At 39.3% G+C, this 24,549-nt stretch overlaps 1 protein-coding gene and 1 long non-coding RNA gene across 2 annotated transcripts in view; one reads left to right on the forward strand and one right to left on the reverse strand.

Moving 5' to 3' along the window:
* col4a3 (collagen, type IV, alpha 3) overlaps positions 1 to 24,549 on the reverse strand; it is a 75,903-nt gene that overhangs the window by 20,308 nt on the left and 31,046 nt on the right. Inside the window, 25 exon segments of the mRNA XM_077207897.1 lie at positions 4,264 to 4,432; positions 4,562 to 4,750; positions 4,910 to 4,980; positions 5,142 to 5,237; positions 5,433 to 5,522; positions 5,634 to 5,670; positions 5,672 to 5,808; positions 5,895 to 5,930; positions 6,506 to 6,587; positions 6,785 to 6,826; positions 7,043 to 7,096; positions 7,968 to 8,012; positions 17,489 to 17,551; positions 17,655 to 17,699; positions 17,827 to 17,901; positions 18,081 to 18,128; positions 18,375 to 18,410; positions 18,503 to 18,565; positions 18,715 to 18,789; positions 18,909 to 18,935; positions 21,192 to 21,245; positions 21,346 to 21,408; positions 21,613 to 21,657; positions 21,742 to 21,786; positions 22,242 to 22,331. Of these exon segments, the coding sequence (XP_077064012.1) occupies positions 4,264 to 4,432; positions 4,562 to 4,750; positions 4,910 to 4,980; positions 5,142 to 5,237; positions 5,433 to 5,522; positions 5,634 to 5,670; positions 5,672 to 5,808; positions 5,895 to 5,930; positions 6,506 to 6,587; positions 6,785 to 6,826; positions 7,043 to 7,096; positions 7,968 to 8,012; positions 17,489 to 17,551; positions 17,655 to 17,699; positions 17,827 to 17,901; positions 18,081 to 18,128; positions 18,375 to 18,410; positions 18,503 to 18,565; positions 18,715 to 18,789; positions 18,909 to 18,935; positions 21,192 to 21,245; positions 21,346 to 21,408; positions 21,613 to 21,657; positions 21,742 to 21,786; positions 22,242 to 22,331 (1,777 nt within the window).
* Positions 20,890 to 22,139, forward strand: LOC143715957 (uncharacterized). The gene is made up of 3 exons (XR_013195924.1): positions 20,890 to 20,960; positions 21,185 to 21,247; positions 22,054 to 22,139. It is a non-coding gene; the product is annotated as an uncharacterized LOC143715957 (long non-coding RNA).

Genomic DNA, 24,549 nt, shown 5'->3' on the forward strand with positions numbered 1-24,549 from the left:
CGTTCGATACTATCGATCATAAAATACTCTTGGATCGACTACAAAACTACACTGGTGTTCAGGGACAGGCATTAAGCTGGTTTAGATCGTACTTATCAGACCGTTACCATTTTGTCTGTTTAAATGGGGAAAAATCAAAGATAACGTCAGCAGACTATGGAGTGCCGCAAGGATCGGTGTTAGGCCCTCTGCTATTCTCAATATATATGCTGCCACTTGGTAATATTATAAGAAAACATGGAATTAATTTCCACTGTTATGCTGATGACACTCAATTATATATCTCATCACGACCAGATGAAAACACTAACTTATCTAAATTGACAGAGTGTCTAAATGATATAAAATGCTGGATGACGTGTAATTTCCTGCTATTAAATTCAGATAAAACGGAGGTACTACTTATTGGTCCAAAAAACTACCCACAAAATCCCTTACAATACAACTTTAATTTAGAAGGATGTCCTGTTACTTTATCCACTACAGTAAAAGACCTGGGTGTTATACTAGACCGCAACTTGACTTTCGAAAATCATATTTCATATATTACAAGAACAGCCTTTTTCCACCTTAGAAACATTGCTAAGCTACGCAACATGCTATCTGTTTCTGATGCAGAAAAGTTAGTTCATGCATTCATGACCTCGAGACTAGATTACTGTAATGCTTTATTAGCTGGCTGTCCTGCATCCTCAATCAACAAGCTACAGTTAGTGCAAAATGCAGCTGCTAGAGTTCTTACTAGATCAAGGAAATATGATCATATAACACCTATTTTATCATCTCTACACTGGTTACCTATTAAGTTACGTATCAATTACAAAGTATTCCTACTGACCTATAAAGCCCTAAATGGTTTAGCTCCTGTGTATTTAACAGACCTTCTATCGCCATACAATCCATCGCGCTCTTTAAGATCACTAAATTCGAGGCTTCTGGTCATTCCTAGGATATCTAAGTCCACTAAAGGAGGGAGGGCGTTCTCGCATTTAGCTCCTAAACTCTGGAATAGCCTTCCTGATATTGTACGAGGCTCAGACTCGCTGTCCCAGTTTAAAACTAGATTAAAGACGCATCTCTTTAACCAAGCATTCACTTAATGCTTAACCTTTGATACTACTGCTGAATCAGTTCGAATGCATTAACATTATGAACATCAGCTATGCTAATTATTTCCCATCTGCCTTTCTGCTGTTATCTCGGGACGCTAGTCCCGAGGTAAATAGCGTTCGTCAGCTCCAGTTTGTATCCAGCCTCTCACGGAGACTTCAGATGCCCCAACGCCTGTGAAGAGACGACTCGACGCCTGTGAAGAGACGACTCAAAGCCGGCGATATGTTATGCCATAAATTAATACTTGATTAACTAACTGTATTTTTCTATGTACATTTCCGAAATGCAATTTCTGTAAAGCTGCTTTGAGACAATGTGTATTGTGAAAAGCGCTATACAAATAAATTTGAATTGAATTGAATTGAATTCGACAACTATGCAAGCACGATTGTCTCCAGCACGTATTTCTGCGATTCTCACAGCCGTAAATATGGTAAAACTAGGCAAGTCACTCACTGTGAAACAGTTCCAGAGACTGGTGGGTCTCATGGCAGCTGCTTCCAACGTAATTACTTTTGGCCTTCTGCACATGAGACCCCTGCAGTGGTGGCTCAGGACCAAGGGGTTTTCTCCGAGGGGAAATCCGTTTCGCACGATCAAGGTCACGCGGCTATGCCTACGTGCCTTGGTCATGTGGAAGAAACCTTGGTTCCTCGCCCAAGGCCCAGTATTGGGGGCTTCTTGTCGACGCGTAACGCTATCGACGGATGCTTCCCTCACAGGCTGGGGGGCGGTCATTAGTGGCCGCTCTGCGACAGGTGTCTGGCAGGACCATCAGCTTTCGTGGGATATAAACCGACTAGAGATGATGGCGGTATTTCAGGCTCTCAAATACTTCCTGCCAGACCTGAGAGGCCATCATGTGCTTGTCCGCACGGACAACACATCGGTGGTCTCTTACATCAACCATCAGGGGGGTCTGAGGTCCCGATTATTATGCAAACTGGCTCATCAGATCCTCCTATGGGCCCAGGGGAAATTACTGTCACTCAGGGCAGTTTATATTCCAGGGTGTTTGAATGTGGGAGCAGATATCCTGTCAAGACAGGGGCTGGGGCCCGGGGAGTGGAGACTTCACCCCAAGGTGGTGGAGCTCCTGTGGGAGAACTATGGTCAAGCTCAGATAGATCTTTTCGCATCTTACGATACAACCCATTGTCCGCTTTGGTTCTCCCTCACATATCCAGCTCCTCTCGGACTGGACGCTGTGGTACAGGAGTGGCCGAGGCTGCACCTGTACGCATTCCCCCCGATATCATTGCTTCCGGGAGTTCTGGAGAGGGTTCGTCGAGAGGGGGCTCATCTATTATTAGTAGCCCCGCACTGGCCGACCCGAGTGTGGTTCTCGGACCTAGTGTCCCTTCTGCACGGCTCTCCCATGGAGATTCCTGTCAGAGGGGACTTGTTATCTCAAGCAGGGGGCACGATATTTCACCCTCGCCCGGAGTTGTGGAAACTGTGGGCTTGGCCTCTGAGGGGGCCCAGCTCTTAGAATCCGGTCTCTCGACTGAGGTCGTTGAGACCATCCTTCAATCCAGAGCTCCTTCCACGAGGAAACTATATTCATTGAAATGGAAATTGTTCTCTACATGGTGTGGAGAACATTTTTTAAATCCTGTTAACTGCCCGGTTGGTACGGTTCTCGATTTCCTACAAGACCGTTTCTCTGCTGGATTATCTCCCTCCACCTTAAAGGTGTACGTAGCGGCTATATCTGCTTATCGCTCCCCTTTGGGGGCTTCTTCTCTTGGGAGAGATCCTCTTATTACTCGTTTTCTCCGTGGTACATTGAGGCTGAGGCCTGCATTGCACTCTAGAGCACCGGCTTGGGATTTGGCCATTGTACTTGAGGGTCTGGCCCTGGCTCCCTTCGAGCCTATTGAAGAGGTTTCAGAGAAGTTCCTTACACTAAAAACTCTATTTCTTCTCGCTATTTCTTCTATCAAGAGAATTGGAGATCTGCAAGCCCTGTCAGTGGCTCCTTTATGTTTGGAATTTGCACCTGGTATGGTGAAAGCATTTTTACACCCTAGGCCGGGTTACATTCCTAAGGTCCCCACTAATGTGGCGGACCCTATTGTGCTGCAGGCTTTTTGCCCTCCACCTTTCGTTACCCCAGATCAGGAAAGTCTCAATCTGTTATGTCCCGTTAGGGCTTTGGATGCCTACGTTCACAGAGCTGCCCTGTGGCGTAGATCAGAGCAGTTATTTGTCTGCTTCGGTTCAACCAAGAAAGGTTGCCCTGCATCGAGACAGGTAATGAGCAAGTGGGTAGTTGAGGCTATCTCACTTGCTTATGAAGCGGCCGGACAGCCCTCACCTATGGCTGTCCGCGCCCATTCTACTAGGAGTATGGCTGCCTCTAAGGCTTTAATTTCAGGGGTTTCCCTTCAGGACGTTTGTAATGCGGCAGGCTGGTCCTCACCGCATACATTTGTCAGATTCTACGACCTAGACCTCTCCACTCCTGGGGCTAGGCTGCTTGTTTCTTAGTGTGCGCAAGGACTCCACACAGAACGGGCATTTCTCATTATGGCGTAGTGGATATGGGGTTCCCACCGCGTCTCAACGCAGCTCGAGTTCCCTTGAAAGGGAACGTCTCAGGTTACGTATGTAACCCTGGTTCCCTGAGAGGGAACGAGGCGCTGCGTTCTCCTGCCATACTGCCTGCATACCCTGATCGACTTGCTTCAGGCCTTTTCAGAAGCTGTCGCGGTCTGTTTTCTGGTGTGCTTTATAGCTTCCTGGTCTATGACGTCACCGCCTATGACGTCTCGCTCTTCCATTGGACTGATTATACATGTGCTTCACGACGCAATCACGCAGAGCGTTCCCACCGCGTCTCAACGCAGCGTCTCGTTCCCTCTCAGGGAACCAGGGTTACATACGTAACCTGAGACGTTTTTAAATGTTGTTTATATGTGGTGTTTTTAATATACTTTAAGACAAACCATGTGCAAATGCATCAGTCAACCTCATTGCTGACTATTTTCTCCTTAAAACTACAATTTACCCAAAACAATTTCAAAAACGTGGAACCTCTGAAGCTTGGTGTGAGTTTGCTTTTCTACTCAACACCCTCTAAATAGTTCCTGTGGTTAAACTATTCAGTAACATCCCATATTTATCATACATTGCATCAGTTCATACCTGGTTCTCCAGGATTTCCTTGCCGGCCCACTACTCCCAAACTTCCTTTCTCTCCAGGTGCCCCTGGTTGCCCGACACCCATTGACCCTTGGCTGCCCATTGGACCTGTGCAGCCAGGGTCCCCAAAAATCCCTGGATCTCCTTGGTTGCCCTTAGGCCCTGGAGGACTCTGGAAAAAGTCAGTTTCAAGTTCTGTCAACATCCAAACTTGTGGCTTTAAAACTGGTTACACAAATGTAGAGCAACATTATAGCAGTTATCTTAAAGTTTATGGTTACAATAAGTTCCAAGTACTAACTGGGTTTCCTTTTGCTCCTGGTGGTCCTTTGAAGCCAGGGGTGCCTGGCATACCATCTTGCCCCTTTATCCCCAATGGTCCTACTCCACCAGAGTTTCCTTTCTGTCCTTTCTCCCCAATCTTATATATCATCCCTAGATCTCCTTTGGGCCCTGGAGGCCCTGGAAATCCTGGAAGACCTAATAAACCCTGTGAAAACATTTTAATTCACATCATAAACAATTGTTCTTAAGAATATGAAACCTTTATTTGCAATACCAACTGCATAATGGGAGTGGACAAATTATAGTTTTTGCTGAGTTTTGAGGATGATGATTGGGTTTAGTGGCAGTATTCAGCTAAACTGACCGGAGGACCCGGTGGACCATCTGGACCATTGAAGCCTCGGAATCCTTTACTGCCTTGAACTCCTCCAAGACCTGCAAAAATAAATTCAATTTGGGATCTGTTACTCAAACCAAACCAAATCAATAAAATAAAAAAGTACTTTAAAGCAGAGATGCACCAATATGGATGCACCATAGGAGGTTCCCTCATAGAGTGTTATAGATGTAGTAAAGATGTTACATAATGACGTCACCTGGATTTCCAGGTTTGCCTGAAATTCCAGGTGGTCCTTGAGGTCCAGGGTCAGCAGCAGAAGCAGCACACAGTCTGCAAAGTTCTCCTTGCTCTCCTGTATTAAAATGGCTTTATTTTATTTAAAGGAATGTTTTAGGTCCATGCTGCCATTTACCTTAGAAAATAATTATTATGGGGAAAGACATTGCAAATGATTAATCTAAATTGTTTCCAGTAGTAATGAGCTTAATGTAACCATTGAACCTGAAATATTTATTTTAACATACACCATGAAAAGAGTGAATCTCACCTGGTTTTCCAGGATCTCCATGCAGGCCCTCAGGGCCTGTTAGGCCTTTGTTACCCTTGAGCCCTTTTGGTCCCAAGCGACCTTTGAGTTCTGGGGATGCAGGAGAGGAGCACACAACCAGTGTCAAACAGTCATGTTCAACAGTCAAGCTTGGTTAATTAAATAAACTGAAGATGGCAGTCTTTGACAAAAGACAGTTACGTGGAGTTCCTGGAGGTCCAGGGTCACCAGGGGGTCCTCGGGGGTCCTCGTTCCCCTGGTTGGCCATCAAGTCCTTTGGGTCCTCTGATGTCAGGTGCAGGTTCTCCTTTCCCCCCTTTCACACCTCTAAACCCTGGGGGACCTAGTTTTCCATTAGGTCCTGGTATGGCGGTCCCTGACATATTTGAGCAAAGAGAAAGTTAGCGTTTGTGTATATTTTTGTGCATGTAAAAAAAAAAGAGAGAGAGATACATCAATTACCTGGAGGACCTGGAGGTCCAGGAAAACCATTAAAACCTTTAAAAAGATACCAGAGATAACAACATTTGGTTATATACTTTGGCTCAATAAAATAAGAATAATTATTGTTAATTATTACATACAATGTCATTCGAAAGTTCAGAGTTAATTTAGTTTTTTTACATGAATTATGCTCAACAAGGCTGCATTCATTTGATCAAAAATACAGTAAAACCGCAATATTGTGAAATATTCTTATTATTTAAAATACCAATTTTCTATTTTTATATATTTTAAAATGTATTTTATTCCTGTGATGTCAAAGCTGAGTTTTCAGCATTATTCCAGTCTTCAGTGTCACATGATCCTTCAGAAATAATTTTAATATGCTGATTTGCTGCTCAAGAAACATTTATTATTATTATCAATGTTGGAAACAATTGTGCTGCCTAATATTTTTGTGGAAATCGTGATGCATTTTTTCAGCTATTTTAAAAAAATAAAAATATAACATTATACATGTCTTTACTGCCACCTTTGATCAATGAAAGAAAACCAGTTCATGGCATATTTAGCTGGTTTTATTGGTTTGTCTTTGAATGAAAGTAGTTTTAATTAATTTGATTACTAACCTTCACTACCTTGTAGACCAGGAGGTCCTGGTGGCCCAGGAATACCTTTTTGACCTTTGATCTTTGTATCAATTATAATGAACTAAAATACAAATTTAAAAAACACTTAATCAATAAGTTACAAAAATATTAATTCCTTTTTCAATTTAAAGAGACAGATATTATTATTACTTCATCAGCTAATGAAGTAGAATAAAGAGTTTCATTGCCACAGGCAATATGACGTGACTAAAGTGAGATTAAACATCTGGAGATTGCCATAAGTGAAAGTTTCACTACCTCTCCAGGGACACCAGGGGCACCGAGGTCACCCTTCAGACCCTGAAGACACACACACAGAAACAGACTTCAAGTATAAAGAATTTAAAGAAAGATTGAGATTCCATTTTAAAAGCCCACTCATTAGAGGGCACTGTTCAACTGCACTTAAAATGGCCTAATATATATTTTTTGTCAGTTTGGCTTGCCAACCAAAGTAAGACCGAACCCTACATGGTATGTAGCACATGACTGCACAACAGACAGACAGATAGATACCATTTCCCCTGCAATCCCAGTAGCTCCTGGATATCCTACATCTCCAGGCACTCCCTAGGAAGAAAAAACAAAACTCTTGGTCATTATAAATATCTATTAATCAACATAAGGTACTGTAACAATGCAACAATAATAAAACAATGTATTGACATTTACTTTTTACTCTTGACACTCAAGTATGTTTAAAATCAAGTACTTCTTTTCAAGTTCACTTCTTTTTCTTGTTTAAAATTCAACTACTTTTACTTAAGTAAAAATCGGGTGGGACTTGATTTTGTCCATCTGAAATTGAATTGTGGTTTGCATTGCTGTGATCTCATGTGAGAGACAGGTTGGAAGAAAAAGGGGATATTATTTTGATTAAAGAATATGATTAATTTAAAAAAGAAATGATGTGCATGGATAAAACATTTATAATAAAATCTGCAATACTCCATAAAAAAAGAAAAAGAAAGAATAAAAAAAGAATAATAAGAATTGTCAATTTTGATTTCATAGTGACTTTAACGGATAACATCTGTCTATACAAAAGAAAATAGAATCTGTTATAATCTCTGATGTACCATTCAATTCCTGACATACTCCAAGCACTTCACACGACAACAGCACAAAGAGTAAAAAGAATGTTAGCTTTGACATGTCCTGTTTAAACAGTTAACCAATCATTACGGGCCATTTACTGACAAGCCTTGAAGAAGCTTGTCTTTTAAAATTTGAGACAAATGGTCAGACTGAAGCTTTAAAATAATAATTTTCCTGCATATCTGTTTTTTTACTATGCAAAAAACCTAAAATTTCTAAACCTCAAAACCTAAAATTGGAGGAACATATTAAGATAACAAAAAATCCATGTCATGACCCCTTTAAAAATGAAAAATGCCTGGATTTTTTCTTATTGGGCCACTGTAAAATATTTAATGTTTACCTTAGGGCCTAACTCTCCTTGCAGCCCCTCCTTTCCAGGTTTCCCCTAAAAAAATCAATACATAATTACAAATTGTTATATACTGTATATATATATATATATATATATATATATATATATATATATATATAAGGATTATTGCAGTGTGGTATTTTAAATATATATTTTTAAATCTTGTTTGATGCCAAACATTTGAACTTGACGAGAATAGGTTTAAGTACATGAGAATGAATGAGTCTCTCTCTCTCTCTCTCTCTCTCTCTCTCTCTCTCTCTCTCTCTCTCTCTCTCTCTCTCTCTCTCTCTCTCTCTCTCTCTCTCTCTCTCTCTCTCTCTCTCTCTCTCTCACACGTGGTGCATGTTGGAAGGTTGTGGGTGAGAGTAGTGCTGGGCGGGAGTGAAGCTGTGAAAGTTTCACCTTTTTTTCTTCTTTTTCTTCAATCTTTTTTCTTTCCCTCTTTTTTCTCTCTTTTTTATTTTTGTATGGTTTGGTATTAGTTAGGTTTTTTTTGTGGAAAGTGGGAGTCGTCTAAGAGGAAGATGGCGTTCCATGCGGAGACGCCATCTATCTCTCTGCGCAATGGCTTCAGGTGTATGCCGGAGGACGGAGTAACGGTGGAGGATGTTTTATTTGCGGTAGGAGAGAAGGTAGGACATGATAATATTTCTTTTCCTTCTAGAATGAATAGAGCTGTAGTCGTTTTTTTTAAACAACAACAACTTGTAAATCAAGTGATTGAAAGTGGGCTTATCATTAAAGATGAACTAGTGCAAGTTACACCGCTGCATAATGCATCGAGTAGAGTTGTGATTTCGAATGTCCCGCCGTTCATCTCTGATGACGTATTAGAGCGTGAATTAGTGCGGTTTGGAAAGATTGCGAGTCCTTTCAGAACGATTTCTCTGGGGTGTAAGAACCCGTCATTGAAGCATCTTATGTCTTTCAGGAAACAGGTTTACATGTTTTTAGAATCACCAGATCGCACACTTAACGTTTCTTTTCGCATAAAACATGAAGGGGGAGCATATATGATTTATGCAACTACCGGAAGCTTGCGTTGTTTTAATGCGGTGATGTCGGCCACAAACGGCAGATGTGTCCGCATAAAGATCGTGGACAGGAAAACATCGGCCCAGTGATAGAGAATGATGCTCAGGCTTCATCAATACAAACAGGTCAGGAGGAGATTTCAGGCCTCACGGAGGTAAGGCAGTCAGAGGTGAACATGGCTTTAAATGTAGCGGTGAATACCTCAGAGTTACCAGTGGTAGCGGCAACAAGTTCATATATTGGTGATGATGTGGTTAAGAGTAAAGAACACTTAGTTGTTGAACAGGACAATAAATGTGAAGATAATGTATTGCCAAGTATTAGTTCTGCTCAGTATGTGTGTGATGCAGAGAAGAGTCGAACAGATTCAATGACAGCAGCAGAGGATGATTTGTCAGATGAGTCTGCTTCTGTGGTGGATATGGACTCCTGCTCACAGTATGGGTTTGAGGAGAGCTCTCAAGATCCCCAGAAGGAACTCTCTTTATATACTTTAGAGGAAATTGATCAGTTTCTGGATAATACTTTTGGAAAGCAGGTTGATGTTAAGGAATTCTTTCCTGATGTAGAGAAATTTGTTAAGTCAGTTACATTTCTTCAGAAGACTGTGGGGGTTGATCTCCTGAGTGAAAAGAAGAGGTTTCGTCTAAAGAAGCACTTAACCACGGTTAGAAAGGCTCGGAAAATAGAGAAAAAGAGAACGTCAGAAGTACTGTTGTAATTGCTGTTTTTTTTAACCTTCACATGGTGTCTTTTTCTATTTTTCTGCTCTTTTCTGCCTGTCTGCTTTTTCTTCCAGTTTTTTTAATGGAAGTATTGAGGGTTGGCTCACTCAATATTAATGGTGGAAGGGATGAATGTAAGCGTGCTCTTGTATCTGAAACAATAGAGCAAAAACAATTAAATGTTATTTTCCTTCAAGAAACACATAGCGATATTGCTAATGAATTTGAGTGGGGATCATAGTGGAAAGGGCAATATATACTTAGCCATAAAACAAATGTGAGTGCTGGGCTGGCAATCTTATTCTCTCCCGATCTAAGAGTTAATGTTTTAAAAAAAGAGGAATCTGTAAATGGAAGATTAGTAGTAGCAAAGGCTGATATTGATGGAGTTATTTTTTACTTTGTAAATGTATATGCACCTGTGGGACATGAATGAAAACAATTTTGCAGTATGTTAAGAAATGCTCTAATGTTATGTGCAGATGGGAATATAATCATGGGAGGTGATTGGAATTGTACTGAGAATTTTACTATTGATCGCACAAGTGAAGAACCTCATCTTCAGTCTTCATCTCAATTATCAAAAATAATTCGAGAAATAGATCTTTTAGATATGTGGCGGATCAAACATCCACAAGCGAGACAATATACTTGGATTAAAATGACAGATAACAGAGTCAGCGCTGCTCGATTGGATAGGATCTATATGTCCAATCATCTTAGTAGTCGGAGTATTGATTGTTGTATTATTCCAGTAGGGTACACAGATCATCATTTAGTTTCTCTTACTATAAATATGTCCAAGTGTACAAAGAGGTCTTCTTTTTGGCATTTTAACACTAAATTGCTTCTAGATCTTACTTTTTGCAAACATTTTGAGACTTTTTGGCAACAGTGGAGATTGTGTAAAGGCACTTTTGAAAAGTTAAAACAGTGGTGGGAAATAGGGAAAACAAACATTAAATTGTTTTGTTTGCAACATCCTGCTAATTCCACTATTAAATTGAGAGAAAATATTCAGTCAATTGAAAAGGACATATCAAATATGGAGGTGGATCTAATTAATAGATATGATCCTAATCTGTTCAACAACCTGCAAGAAAAAAAAGAGAACTGGGGTTGTTTTTGAATGAAAGGGTAAAGGGAGCTCTTGTAAGGTCTCGTTTTGTCTCTGTTAATGACATGGATGCTCCTAGTGCTTATTTTTTTAATTTGGAGCACAAAGTGGCACAACAGAAACAGATGTTATGTCTTCGCCTTCCTGATGGGAGGGTGACCAGTAATATCACGGAGATGAGGCATCATGCAGTGACTTTTTATTCCAGTCTTTATGCTGCTGAACAATGTGATATTGACTAAGCTAATTCAAGACTTGCCTCAAATAGACTCAGACTCTAAGACTGCCTTGGACACTGAACTATCTCTTCAAGAACTCACTACTGCAGTTGGTCAGCTTGGTATTGGACGATCTCCTGGTATTGATGGGTTGCCATCTGAATTTTACAAGCGTTTCTGGAACTGTATTGGAGAAGATTTGTATGAGGTTTTCTGTGAATGTAGCAAAGATGGTTGTTTGCCTATATCTTGTCAACGCGCTGTGCTGTCTTTATTACCAAAAAAGGGAGATTTATCTCTTTTAAAAAACTGGAGGCCTGTTGCACTACTGACTACGGATTACAGATTTATGTCTAAATGTCTTGCTAATAGACTTAAAAAATATCTCAACTTGATTGTACAAAAAGATCAAACTTATTGTATCCCAGAAAGAACAATTATGGATAATTTGTTTTTAATTCGGGATATTTTAGATATTTGTAAAAGTTTTGAACTGAAAGTTGGTTTAATTTCTTTAGATCAAGAGAAAGCCTTTGATCGGGTTGATCATGGTTATCTTTTTTATGTTTTAAAAGCTTTTGGTATTGGTGATTCTCAGTGTTGTGCAAGTTACTTCCAAACTGTAATACATTATATATTACTTGTTACTGTTATTTAAAAGTAATTCATTACCTTACAATATTACTGTCTCAGAATTGTAATGCGTTACATTACTCCTGTATTACTTTTGAGTTACTTTCACCAAAATAACTATACAGAAGTAGAACTTAACGTTCTAAAATGACCAGGGCTGTAACGATATGCGATATGAAACCGAAATCGCGACACTCAGATCAACGAACCTGCAGAATGGCGACACACCCCTTGCAACTCCCAGCGTTATCCATACCGTCCAGATCCAATGCTACGTACCACATCTTTAAATTACTATTAGTATTATTTGAAGTTAATTATAAAATATGTAGACCTACACCACAAAACTAGTTGAGGATAAATTATTTAAAATTTGGGAATTCCATCCTTATGGACATGACATTTGCAGACTTGCAGTCAAAACTTATATAATTATATAAATTCTCAGAAAATGCATTAATACCAAAATATTGAAACGTCTGTTTATCCATAGGCTCCTCCCAGAAAGGAGTCCAGACATTAGAAAAATATCAGTCTACACATGCGTTTTTTAAATATAGGGAAATCGACAGTCATGTGTGACAAAAAAAAATCTTTAACTTTTAGGAGGCAACGATTTTTTGGTTGTAATTCTGTGAATTACACTGCGCAAATCTAATGAAGAAGGGCTCTCCACAGAACATAAAATATTCATTTATTTTATTTTTCGTGTTCGCATTTATGAGGAAAAAACAATGTTACAGACGTGACAGTTCTCCGTTACGGACGCGACCGCTCTGAAGCGGCACTAAAAGACTGCTTTAAAACTTTCACAGACACCTTACACAGAAGACACGAAGCCTTTCTTTATAGTGAATTTCGTTTTGTATTAATTGTACGGACCTGAAAAATATATCTATATTGAAATGTCTACTTGTAAACAGAACAATTCAAAACGAAAGAAAACAGACTGCTCTCTGCTTATGAAATGAAATGTGCATTTCTCTCTGGTGCATTCACTACTGCGAAGATCGCGAGTCAGCATCGTCAACTTCATCTTGACTTTATTAATAAACAATCAACATGTCTGCTTGCTATATTTGACATATTCATAATCATTGCTTTTGCCGGTTCTTTGTGACAGCTTTTAGGTGCTTTATCGGCAGCGCCGCCGCCCTTACATGAACGCGTCACCACGGCATCAAAAACATGATTGCGTGATGAAAACATGAAAAATACCACATAAACATAGCCTAACTGTTTATAAAGAAAACACAGAACGAATAGCCTAATGCTCATACATCCATCTCGCGAATGTATAGTCTTCTTCATGCCACCTTCACCATTAGCCGCTTTTCCTCTGGTCAGCGTGAGCACAGAGGCCGAAATCATACCTCACGGCACTCCTGTAAAAAATAAATCGCTATACAAATATATCAGCCGCTGCCATTTAGTCTTTAATTACAGACTTGGACACCACACGCGGCTATTGACTGACCACGAACAGGTAATTTAGCCTACTTGCATCTTTCATTCGTTAATGTCTGGCGGTCTTGCTGTTTTTTTTGTTTGTTTTTTTGTTTGTTTTACAATTAAAACTAAAAGTCTGTTGTAACGCAAGCCTTACCGAACATGTACCGGGTAAAATATTACTGAAAATTGATTAGTAATGCCTTACATTACTGCGTTACAGCAAAACGTAATATGTTACTGTAATGCATTACTTTTGTAACGCGTTACTCCCAACACTGGTGATTCTTTCTTAAACATGGTTAAATTGCTGTATTCTGGTGCTGCTTGCATTGTTAAAGTGGGAGGTGGGTTAAGCCGGCCAATCCCAGTCTCAAGCAGTGTTGGGAGTAACGCGTTACAAAAGTAATGCATTACAGTAACATATTACGTTTTGCTGTAACGCAGTAATGTAAGGCATTACTAATCAATTTTCAGTAATATTTTACCCGGTACATGTTCGGTAAGGCTTGCGTTACAACAGACTTTTAGTTTTAATTGTAAAACAAACAAAAAAACAAACAAAAAAAACAGCAAGACCGCCAGACATTAACGAATGAAAGATGCAAGTAGGCTAAATTACCTGTTCGTGGTCAGTCAATAGCCGCGTGTGGTGTCCAAGTCTGTAATTAAAGACTAAATGGCAGCGGCTGATATATTTGTATAGCGATTTATTTTTTACAGGAGTGCCGTGAGGTATGATTTCGGCCTCTGTGCTCACGCTGACCAGAGGAAAAGCGGCTAATGGTGAAGGTGGCATGAAGAAGACTATACATTCGCGAGATGGACGTATGAGCATTAGGCTATTCGTTCTGTGTTTTCTTTATAAACAGTTAGGCTATGTTTATGTGGTATTTTTCATGTTTTCATCACGCAATCATGTTTTTGATGCCGTGGTGACGCGTTCATGTAAGGGCGGCGGCGCTGCCGATAAAGCACCTAAAAGCTGTCACAAAGAACCGGCAAAAGCAATGATTATGAATATGTCAAATATAGCAAGCAGACATGTTGATTGTTTATTAATAAAGTCAAGATGAAGTTGACGATGCTGACTCGCGATCTTCGCAGTAGTGAATGCACCAGAGAGAAATGCACATTTCATTTCATAAGCAGAGAGCAGTCTGTTTTCTTTCGTTTTGAATTGTTCTGTTTACAAGTAGACATTTCAATATAGATATATTTTTCAGGTCCGTACAATTAATACAAAACGAAATTCACTATAAAGAAAGGCTTCGTGTCTTCTGTGTAAGGTGTCTGTGAAAGTTTTAAAGCAGTCTTTTAGTGCCGCTTCAGAGCGGTCGCGTCCGTAACGGAGAACTGTCACGTCTGTAACATTGTTTTTTCCTCATAAATGCGAACACGAAAAATAAAATAAATGAATATTTTATGTTCTGTGGAGAGCCCTTCTTCATTAGATTTGCGCAGTGTAATTCACAGAATTACAACCAAAAAATCGTTGCCTCCTAAAAGTTAAAGATTTTTTTTTGTCACACATGACTGTCGATTTCCCTATATTTAAAAAACGCATGTGTAGACTGATATTTTTCTAATGTCTGGACTCCTTTCTGGGAGGAGCCTATGGATAAACAGACGTTTCAATATTTTGGTATTAATGCATTTTCTGAGAATTTATATAATTATATAAGTTTTGACTGCAAGTCTGCAAATGTCATGTCCATAAGGATGGAATTCCCAAATTTTAAATAATTTATCCTCAACTAGTTTTGTGGTGTAGGTCTACATATTTTATAATTAACTTCAAATAATACTAATAGTAATTTAAAGATGTGGTACGTAGCATTGGATCTGGACGGTATGGATAACGCTGGGAGTTGCAAGGGGTGTGTCGCCATTCTGCAGGTTCGTTGATCTGAGTGTCGCGATTTCGGTTTCATATCGCATATCGTTACAGCCCTGGTCATTTTAGAACGTTAAGTTCTACTTCTGTATAGTTATTTTGGTGAAAGTAACTCAAAAGTAATACAGGAGTAATGTAACGCATTACAATTCTGAGACAGTAATATTGTAAGGTAATGAATTACTTTTAAATAACAGTAACAAGTAATATATAATGTATTACAGTTTGGAAGTAACTTGCACAACACTGGTCTCAAGGGGTATCAGACAAGGTTGTCCTTTATCAGGGCAACTATATAGCATTGCAATTGAGCCTCTTCTTTTTAATTTACGTAAAACTTTGTCTGGTTTTATTGCTCCTGGTTTATCTCAGAGTTCAAGTATTATTGTAAGTGCTTATGCTGATGATGTGACTGTGTTTGAAAAAGACATTAATGCTCTGGTTAATGCAATCAATGTGTATGAGAAGGCCTCATCGGCGAGAGTGAACTGGGAAAAAAGTGAGGCTTTTTGGGCAGGGCAGTTTTCTGTTGAAAATCTTCCACAGTTGCCAGGAGATCTTACATGGAAAAGAGAGGGATTAAAGATTTTAGGTGTTTATTTTGGGAAAAGTGAGTATCAAAAGTTAAATTGGGAGGGTTTAGAGGAAAGAGTGTGTACCCGATTGTCTCGCTGGAAATGGTTGCTACCCCAGTTGTCCTACAGGGGAAGAGTTTTGGTTGCTAATAATTTAGTGGCTTCTACTCTTTGGCATAAACTGTGTGTACTGCAGCCACCTACAGGATTAATTCAAAGCATTCAAAGGAGGTTGGTTATTTTTTTTCTGGTCAGGACAACACTGGATTCGAGCAGCGGCTTTGTATCTCCCAGTACAAGAAGGCGGGCAGGGCTTGGTGGATATTAAGTCCAGGATAATGACTTTTCGGCTGCAGACAGCCCAAAGACTCTTGTTTCATAAAAACTCTGCCTGGATGGACACTGCAACATCTCTTTTGAGGAGGGCAGGTGGAATGGGCTTTGACAAACATTTGTTTTTAATGCAATTGCAAGAGAAAGAAATGGCGGATCTCACCCCCTTTTATAGATCTGTGCTGGAGGCCTGGAAGGTCTTTATCGTGTCAAGATCATCTAATACACCTGCTGGTCATTGGTTGTTTGAGGAATCTTTGTTTTATAACTCCTTTTTATCTTCAAGACTGTTGTCATCTGAAAATGTGCGAGCACGACTGTTAGCGGCTGGGTGCAACAAGCTGGGACATATCCTGAGAAGTGATTTGAAAGACTTGAGTCAAAGAAGTGGTGTGAAATCAATCCGGTTTTACAACAGTGCACTGCAGCGATTTTCAGGGATTTGAGCGCAGATTATCAAGTTTTTTTGAAAGACCCAGACGCTCTAAATGAGTGGGCTGAGGGGTATGGTCATCTTTTTCCATTAATCAATGTAAGCCCGGCTGTGGAAGACTGGGTAGAAGATGAAAGCCGTTTACTGACTCTGAAAACACCAGTTTTGGAAGGTTTTGATTCTGCTGGAAAGAAATCTCTCTATTTGATATGTGTTAAAGTTTCCAACATGCAGTTTTTGAATGGAGTTTCTTCAACAAGATGGGCACAGTTCTTTGGATCTGACTCTTCCCCTAAAGGCAGCTGGCGTACCCTGTACAAATGTCCGATCGACAAGAGGACAGGTGACCTCCAGTGGAGGATTGTACATGGGGCGATAGCTACAAACAGGCATGTGGTACACCTCAATCCTAGTGTTGGGGTGGGTTGCCCATTTTGTTCTGAGACAGAGTCAATTTTTCATCTATTTGTGCAGTGTTCACGATTGGATAATCTTTTTGATTTTTTAGAAATTGTTTTATGTCCCTGGGTGAAGTTTTTTCTTTTCAATTGTTCATTTTCGGGCCAAAGTATTCATTGCAAAAGAAAAATGTGACGGTTTTAATTAATTTTTTATCTGGCACTGCAAAATTGGCTATTTGGAAGACAAGGAAAAACAGACTGTTGGGGCAAAGGTCAACAAGCGTTGTGCCTATGTTTTTAAGTTTGGTAGCTTCTCGAATTAGGGTGGAGTATGCATACTACAAGTTGGTGGAATCTCTACCAAAGTTTAGAGAATTATGGGGAATAAATGAAGTAATATGTACACTGTATGATAATGAATTGGTTCTGAGGATTAAAAAAAAAAAAAGGGGGGGAAGTAATCATTCATTTATTTAAAAAAACAACCAATTTGTGTGTTTTTGTAAATCTTTTGTAATAACAGCGAGTAAATTGTAATAATAAAGGTGAATTTAATCTCTCTCTCTCTCTCTCTCTCTCTCTCTCTCTCTCTCTCTCTCTCTCTCTCTCTCTCTCTCTCTCTCTCTCTCTCTCTCTCTCTCTCTCTCTCTCTCTCTCTCTCTCTCTCTCTCTCTTTATTAAGTTATTTACCGGAGCCCCAGGTTCTCCGCTTTCCCCTTTCTTCCCATTAGGACCAGGACGACCAGGAAGACCCTGCAGAATACAGCAGTTGGGCTTTATGAATGATGAAGTAACTTAAAGCAATCCCAATGAAATAAACGATTTAAACAGCAGAAGAAAAAAGTTGTTTACTCACAGGTAACCCAAGGCATCCATTCTCTCCAAAATCTCCACTGTCACCCTGAAACCAAAAAGAGAGTGATTTTTCACAAAACTTAAATCAGTAATTTGTATTACAGTGTAAAATTGGATTTTTAAATACATAAATAAATAAAACTCAACTGAATTACTTTTATGGGAAATGTTACCTTAGGCTCCTTTAGTCCTGATACAAATAACTTTACACCTTTTTGTCCTGGTACACCAGGTGGTCCTCTCTCCCCCTACAAAAGAGCCCCGCAATGAATTTTAGAGTTTATATAATCATCCTATAGAGAGCATTATTCAATTTATATCAGATTATTCATCTGGCTTACCCTAAACATTCACATACTGAAAGTGTCAGACATGCTTGTTTTGTAAGAGTAAGCAAAAGCTCAAAAGTAAAGATGAAAATACTGACCTTTTGACCTATGGGTCCAGGTATTCCCATGATTCGACCCTCTTGACCCTACATGTAACACAAAATGTTACACATACAAACATACATACTAAAGCCCAAAGTATGCTTCGGCCATCCACGTTCCGCAGTGGACCGGCAGTTTCATCATCGGGGGGTTCGTGGACGCTCGCACACACTTGAAAGAAGTATACTCTGAAAGGCTTGCACACTCAACTGTGTACAAGCGGAACAGAATGCGGAAAATGAAGTATACCCAGTTCTTGACATTGGCCTGACATTTTATCATGAACTAACCTTCTCTCCTTGTAATCCAGGAATGCCTTCTATTCCCTACAAATAATTAAAGAGTTAAATCAATACGACAATAATGTAATCATGATATTAATCATAATGAGAGGATATAAAAGCACTGAACAACTTACTGGTGGACCTCTAGGCCCCTCTGGTCCCACTGGTCCTGGTAATCCTGGCAATCCTAGTGGACCCTGTAGATCCACAACCAATCAGAATCTCAGTCGAAAAACTGACACAGAATACAGCAATATGGAATTACATTAAAGATGCATAAAGTAATAAACAAAGTGCTTGTCAAAATGTTAAATCTGAATTTTTCACTTATAATGAATTTTCTTACTTTTTCTCCAGCTGTGCCTTGTTTACCACAAATTCCTTTCACTTGTTCGGAGGGTGGGAAGACATAGCTATCTCCCTAAAAATAATTTAAGGTCATCATAATATTATAATATACGTGTGAGAATTTTATATTAAATGAGCAATTAAGCTAGCTAACAATTCTTAAAGGACTGAAGTTAATCGAATACAACACACCTTAAGTCCTTGGATTCCTGGTCTTCCCTAAATACAACAACAACAACAACAACAACAAATTTTTAGCTTAAATTAGCAGGCTTAATCAGAGTAAGGCTCAAATGAGACTTACACATTGCAGAAAAACAAGAGCATTTACTTTTTTTCATTTCCCACAGCACCCACATTTTAATCTTTAAAGTAACACTAGGTAACTTTTAAACCTTCATAATATATTTCCAAGTCTCTTGTGATGGTACATCGACTTACAATAGGTTGAATGACACGTCTGCCATAGCCTGACGGGGTCTGTAGCGTTTTTAATCGTACTTTTAAACTTTGGGTTTCGGGTAGTTACCGGCGAACAAAGAGAACTACAAAATTCCACTGCTTTACGGCATATACGTCACTTCCACCACCACCGCCACTTCCTTAAAATCGGACGTGCTAGCCAAATGTTATAGTCATGGCCGAAGCAGCACAGAAAAACAACAAAGCAAAGGTTTTATTGGAGCAAAGCAAAAAGAGAAAAAGAGAAAGTGATCGCGTTAAAGGCAGAACGAGGATCAACATTGGGCAAGTGTTTTCTCGCTGGAGTGAGCTGAAGGAGGAGGCGGGGTGCCCGACCGATAAGGACTTGGCTGTCATGCTTTTGGACTAGTAAGTATATTGCTTGCATACTATCTCTTTGTTTTTGTTTTTTTGTCTGCCTGACTATTTACGGAAGCTATCTCATCCTCCGTTTATCTTCATGAATCAAGTAATGATAGTAGAGTAGCAAATTATCAATCTGTTAGCTAGTAAACGATATTCTAGTTTTTGATGGTTAGCTATCGCTAGCATTCTCGTTCTGATTTGAACTTTGCAATCGATGAAATGCAAATGGCAAATGTTTGACCTAAAAAGTGTACTCTACATGTACAAAGAAAAAAATCAAATGAAAGCCTATGTCTAAACGGCGTGTACAAGTTTGGTAGGGGCTACATTCTTGCAAGTAAATATATAAGATGTACAAAATCATATTTTAGGATACCTAACATGTCTGCGATATTTGTTTATTTGTCTTGCCTCAAGCTATAATGCAAATCGATTTGTAAAATTTGCAGATTCATTTATGGTAGCTTGATATTATAATATTGACGATATATGGTTATTATCTACAACTCAAAGATTGCATTGAAGTATCATATAGATTCAGTAAAACGGTAACCAATAGACTAGGCTACTATAATGACGCTGGCTTGTAAACGTGATCATCACGATCATTTGTCGTTAGAAAAAAAATAATACCCATGAATTTATTTTCATATGACATGCTGAAATATATGCCACTGTACCTGGGATGAAGACATTTCACACGCGACGCAAGCAGAACAACTGCATGTGACCTCCTCCTACAGTGTTCAGGGCTATCATGGTTGTCAACAAATGCACGTGCATGTAGGATGACAGAGTTTACGACAGTAGTAGAGGACAATACTGTTTCCCAACTGTAGGGAGACCCCGAGAGCAAAAGTTACCTGGTGTTACTTTAAGTACCAGCAGATGGCAGCCTCACTGTCACCATGAACTCTGTTATTCCCAGACTTCACTTCCCAGAACTCTCGGCTCATTATTAGTTTACCTGTTTCAGCTGTGTCTTGGTTTCTTAGTTCATTACCCTGTCTATTTCAATGCCTTTTCCCCTGCATTCATTATAAAGTTGGTTTATTTTGGTTCACGCTCTCTGTCAGAATTGTCTTTATGTGTACTGCTTCCTGAGTCTTGGATTCCTCGTTCCTGTTTGCCCTTCATGGATTGTATGCGTGTTCAGACTGATTGCATGTGCTGTGCTTGACCCTCTGCCTGGTATGACTGTGGATTATGATTGTCAATAAACTGCTTTAGGATTCTCACTCTCTCTGCTGAATGCTGTCACTCCACCAACACCAAATCATAACAATATGTACAGAACGCCGAAAGATTAGTATGTCAGAATATTCGAAAAACGGTTGGCAAAAAGTCCCCAGATGATCTGCTATTTCTGCTTAGATTCTGAAGTGTGCATTCGAAGACTTTTTAAACGGTCGCAAAGTAAGTTCGATTCAAATTCAAATGTAGTACCTACTCAGACAGTATGTGATTTGGGACGCAGCGAAATTTATTGAAGTTAAACATTTATGTGTTTTGTATCCTCATTCCGACCTTAAAAGAACTTTTGTTTTTTATTTCCCAAAATAAAGCACTGCAACTGGGTTCACTTTGCTATCTCAGCCAACTGTTATATTAATATTATCTTATATTTTACTAATTTTCAGAGCTCACCTGCCATCCAGGACGTCCCAACTGGCCTATAAAGCCTGGGACACCAGGCTCACCCTGTTACAAAAACATTTTTTATTTTTTTTGACAGTGACCTTTAGTATGGTTAAATGAATAACAATTTATTCTCAAAAACTGATCCATTCTTCTGGATTACCTTTGTTCCATTACATCCTGGGAGACCAGGAGGCCCCCTCGGCCCCTCTCTCCCAGGGAGCCCCTAAAAGAGGAAAACATGATATTCACAAAATTATATTCTCTGTAAATGTTAGCAAAGCAGCAATGATGGCGTCATAAAAAAGTAAGTTTTATGACATAAGTAGCATCTGGTTTCCTCTTTTAAGCATTTTGGCCAGCAATGGAAATATACATTCTAATCCAAGTTATTAAGCAATAAGCTCTCAAAACTATTCTCAAAACTTACCGGTAGTCCCGGTGGGCCAAAGAATCCTGCCGTCCCTGAAGGTCCCTTATTGAGAGAATGAGAACGAGAGAGAGATTGGCTTGTGTACAATTATACTGCATACAATACATTAACACACTCACTCCGTACCCTAGAACCTTTATGTCCGCGCATGCCAGTACTTCCCATGTTTCCCTGTGTGATAAAAAAATAAATTATACATTTTATCAACATTAATCAGTGCTCTAATACAGAGTCTATACAACAATCACTTTGTTTATATGTTGTTGAATGTCAAAACGATACTTTGAATCTCAGTATAAGAAAATAGCAACATGTTAAGTCAAGCTAATTTTAGTTATATAGCAACTTTCACAATGGACTTAAACAAAAATATTGCAGTAATAATGTCTCAAATTCTAAAAGGTCATCATTTAACAGTAATGCCTTATTTGTCTGTAGGTGAATGGCAAAGAACGAAAAACTCCATAAGCAGCGGAGAGGAAATAGAGGGGAAATTCTATATTGTTCCTCTAAAAGCATGTGTAAGATTTAGAACATTATATTTTATAAATATTTATATATTATATTTACATATTATATTTTGAAACTTTGTGCTTGTAAAGCAGCCGTTTGTTACAGGTACATACAATTAGACCAGGAAGTCCGGGAGGGCCTTCCTTTCCTCGATGCCCCTGAACTCCCGTTACACCATCCAAACCAGGAAACCCCATCTGACCCTGAGCGGAAGACAGACAAAGCAGCGGGAGCTTTAAACGCAAATCACTGAGAGATTGAGATTTTCACAAATTATTTTATTTGTATAAAAACATGTGATTTTAAAAAAAGTAAGTAACTCAGTGAGGGGTAAGCAGATCATACAAAAATGTACAAATGAGATCATATGAACTCATAAGAATTAGCCACTAATTCTGCAAAACAAAATAGATACAAATTGGCATGAGAGTGTGTTGGTTTATCAAACTAAAATATTTGTGACTTCGATGATTGTGCTGCATGATTGAGGAACATGTTTGTTTAAAACACAGTAAAGGCTGGAATACAATACACATTGTTTGCTGAGATTTTTGCTCCGTTTCGGTCTAGAGTCGACAACACTATAGCTGCCAAAAGTCAAAGCCGCTCTGCAGATTCTGGGCAGTCAGAGTTAACAGAAATATGATTGTGCAGGGACTTTATTTTTTTATGTTTTAGCTTCAGGACATGATTCTATCAAGTCTGAGGATATCAAACATGCTTGATACTTTTATCTGATTTTCAGAACACATATTGTTTTCATTTGTCATGCGTAACGGGGCACGTTTCTATGTGAGTTTGTTGTTTTCAGAACATCTCAGACCCCTAGTAGTGTGTGATCTTCAATCGTTCACTTTGTAATGTCCAGTTTTCTCTGTAACTACAAAGAGAAATCTACAAACTACATGAGAAATCAAATTTGACTTGATGTTTTGAAATATAAGAGGTAGCCTACCATTAAAACACCCTGGGCCTGCAAGTTTTAGAGCTTAAAATGTCCTCCTCAGTGCCTCAAAAAAAACATTTATTTAATCAAGCTCCAAAAACAGCTCATTTGGATATTGCGGGATCTGTTACGTCACAGACACTGGCACAGTTATTTGCATATGCCTGCCTCCAGAGCAAGACATCGATGAACATCATTCCATGTATCATTCCATACATCATCGCCCCACAGGCCCCGCCCACTGGCATTCAGTCGCTTAACAGCTGACATTTGCCTGAATGTGAGCGTCGCGTAAAAAGCAAGTAGAACCCATTATAATCACTGATGCTGTCTAAACTGGATACAGTATACAGATGCGTGTCCAGTTCTGACACTCCACACACTTGACTCTGTCGACAAGAGGACTAGTGAAAGAGTGTTCGCTTTTAAGCGTCCAGTTTAAACAGCACATTTGCGTCTCTGTACAGACTTTAGAAGGATACCGGCGTCAGGAAGAAGTGTAATCTACATCGCATCGGAGGATTATATGTTTGTTCAGAGCATTTTGTTTTGTAAACGAGGCAAAGTGCAATGGAGAGTTCGCATAGAAACTTTTGTTGAAGGATGAAGCGGTCAGCTGTATTGGATCTTACAGCAGCTGCATCATAAACTGCAAGTAAATGATTTCACAATGCTTTGTCTGTAAATGACGGCTTTATATGGCAAATGCTTTCGAAACATTTACTCATATGCAATAGCTATGGGCGCTGATACTGTTTCCTATGCAGTGACATTAGCCAATCATAACAGTCACATCGTTTACTGACAGGCCTTAAAGACTTAAAAACTTATTTCAGACAGATGGTTAGAATGAAGGTCAAAAATAATTGTTTTTTTCGCATATATATTTGTTTCACTCCAGTGTTGAATTTTCTGTGGAAGACACAAGGGTTTAATATGAAATTGTCAAAGAGGCCAGTAAACACGTCATCAGAGAAGAGATGTCGAGGGGACGGGACATTAATTTAATTACATTTTACTAGGGCATGTGATTTAAAAAAAATAAACCTTGTTAATAAACCTTGTTGTTATTTTTATATCCAGTCTTCATTCTACATGACAGTGACTTACAGTAAAAATAGGTGCATGATGCCCTTCGCCTACACAAATGGGACGGATCAGAGAGAACTTCATCAAACCTCAACTGGGTGAATTTGCAGGATGAACTTTTTGAAGCAGATTTTCAAGATTATTTGCAAATATTCATCAACAATGCAGAGACCAGGAACTTCTGCAAAATAGCTTCATGGACATAGCTTTTATAGGAATGAACATACCATGACAGGTGTGCCAAACTCATGTGTAAAGAGAGAAGTGGAACACAGACTCTTACACACAGGTGGACACATACAGAGGAGCAGATGCGTGACTTATAACGCTGATAGCTTTGGGCATCAATAGTGTAGCACAGCTGATCTGATACGGACACCTGGGTG

Source organism: Siphateles boraxobius, unplaced genomic scaffold (assembly GCF_051911475.1).
Source record: "Siphateles boraxobius isolate OS27281-9 unplaced genomic scaffold, OSU_SipBor_1 6, whole genome shotgun sequence".
NCBI lineage: Eukaryota > Metazoa > Chordata > Actinopteri > Cypriniformes > Leuciscidae > Siphateles > Siphateles boraxobius.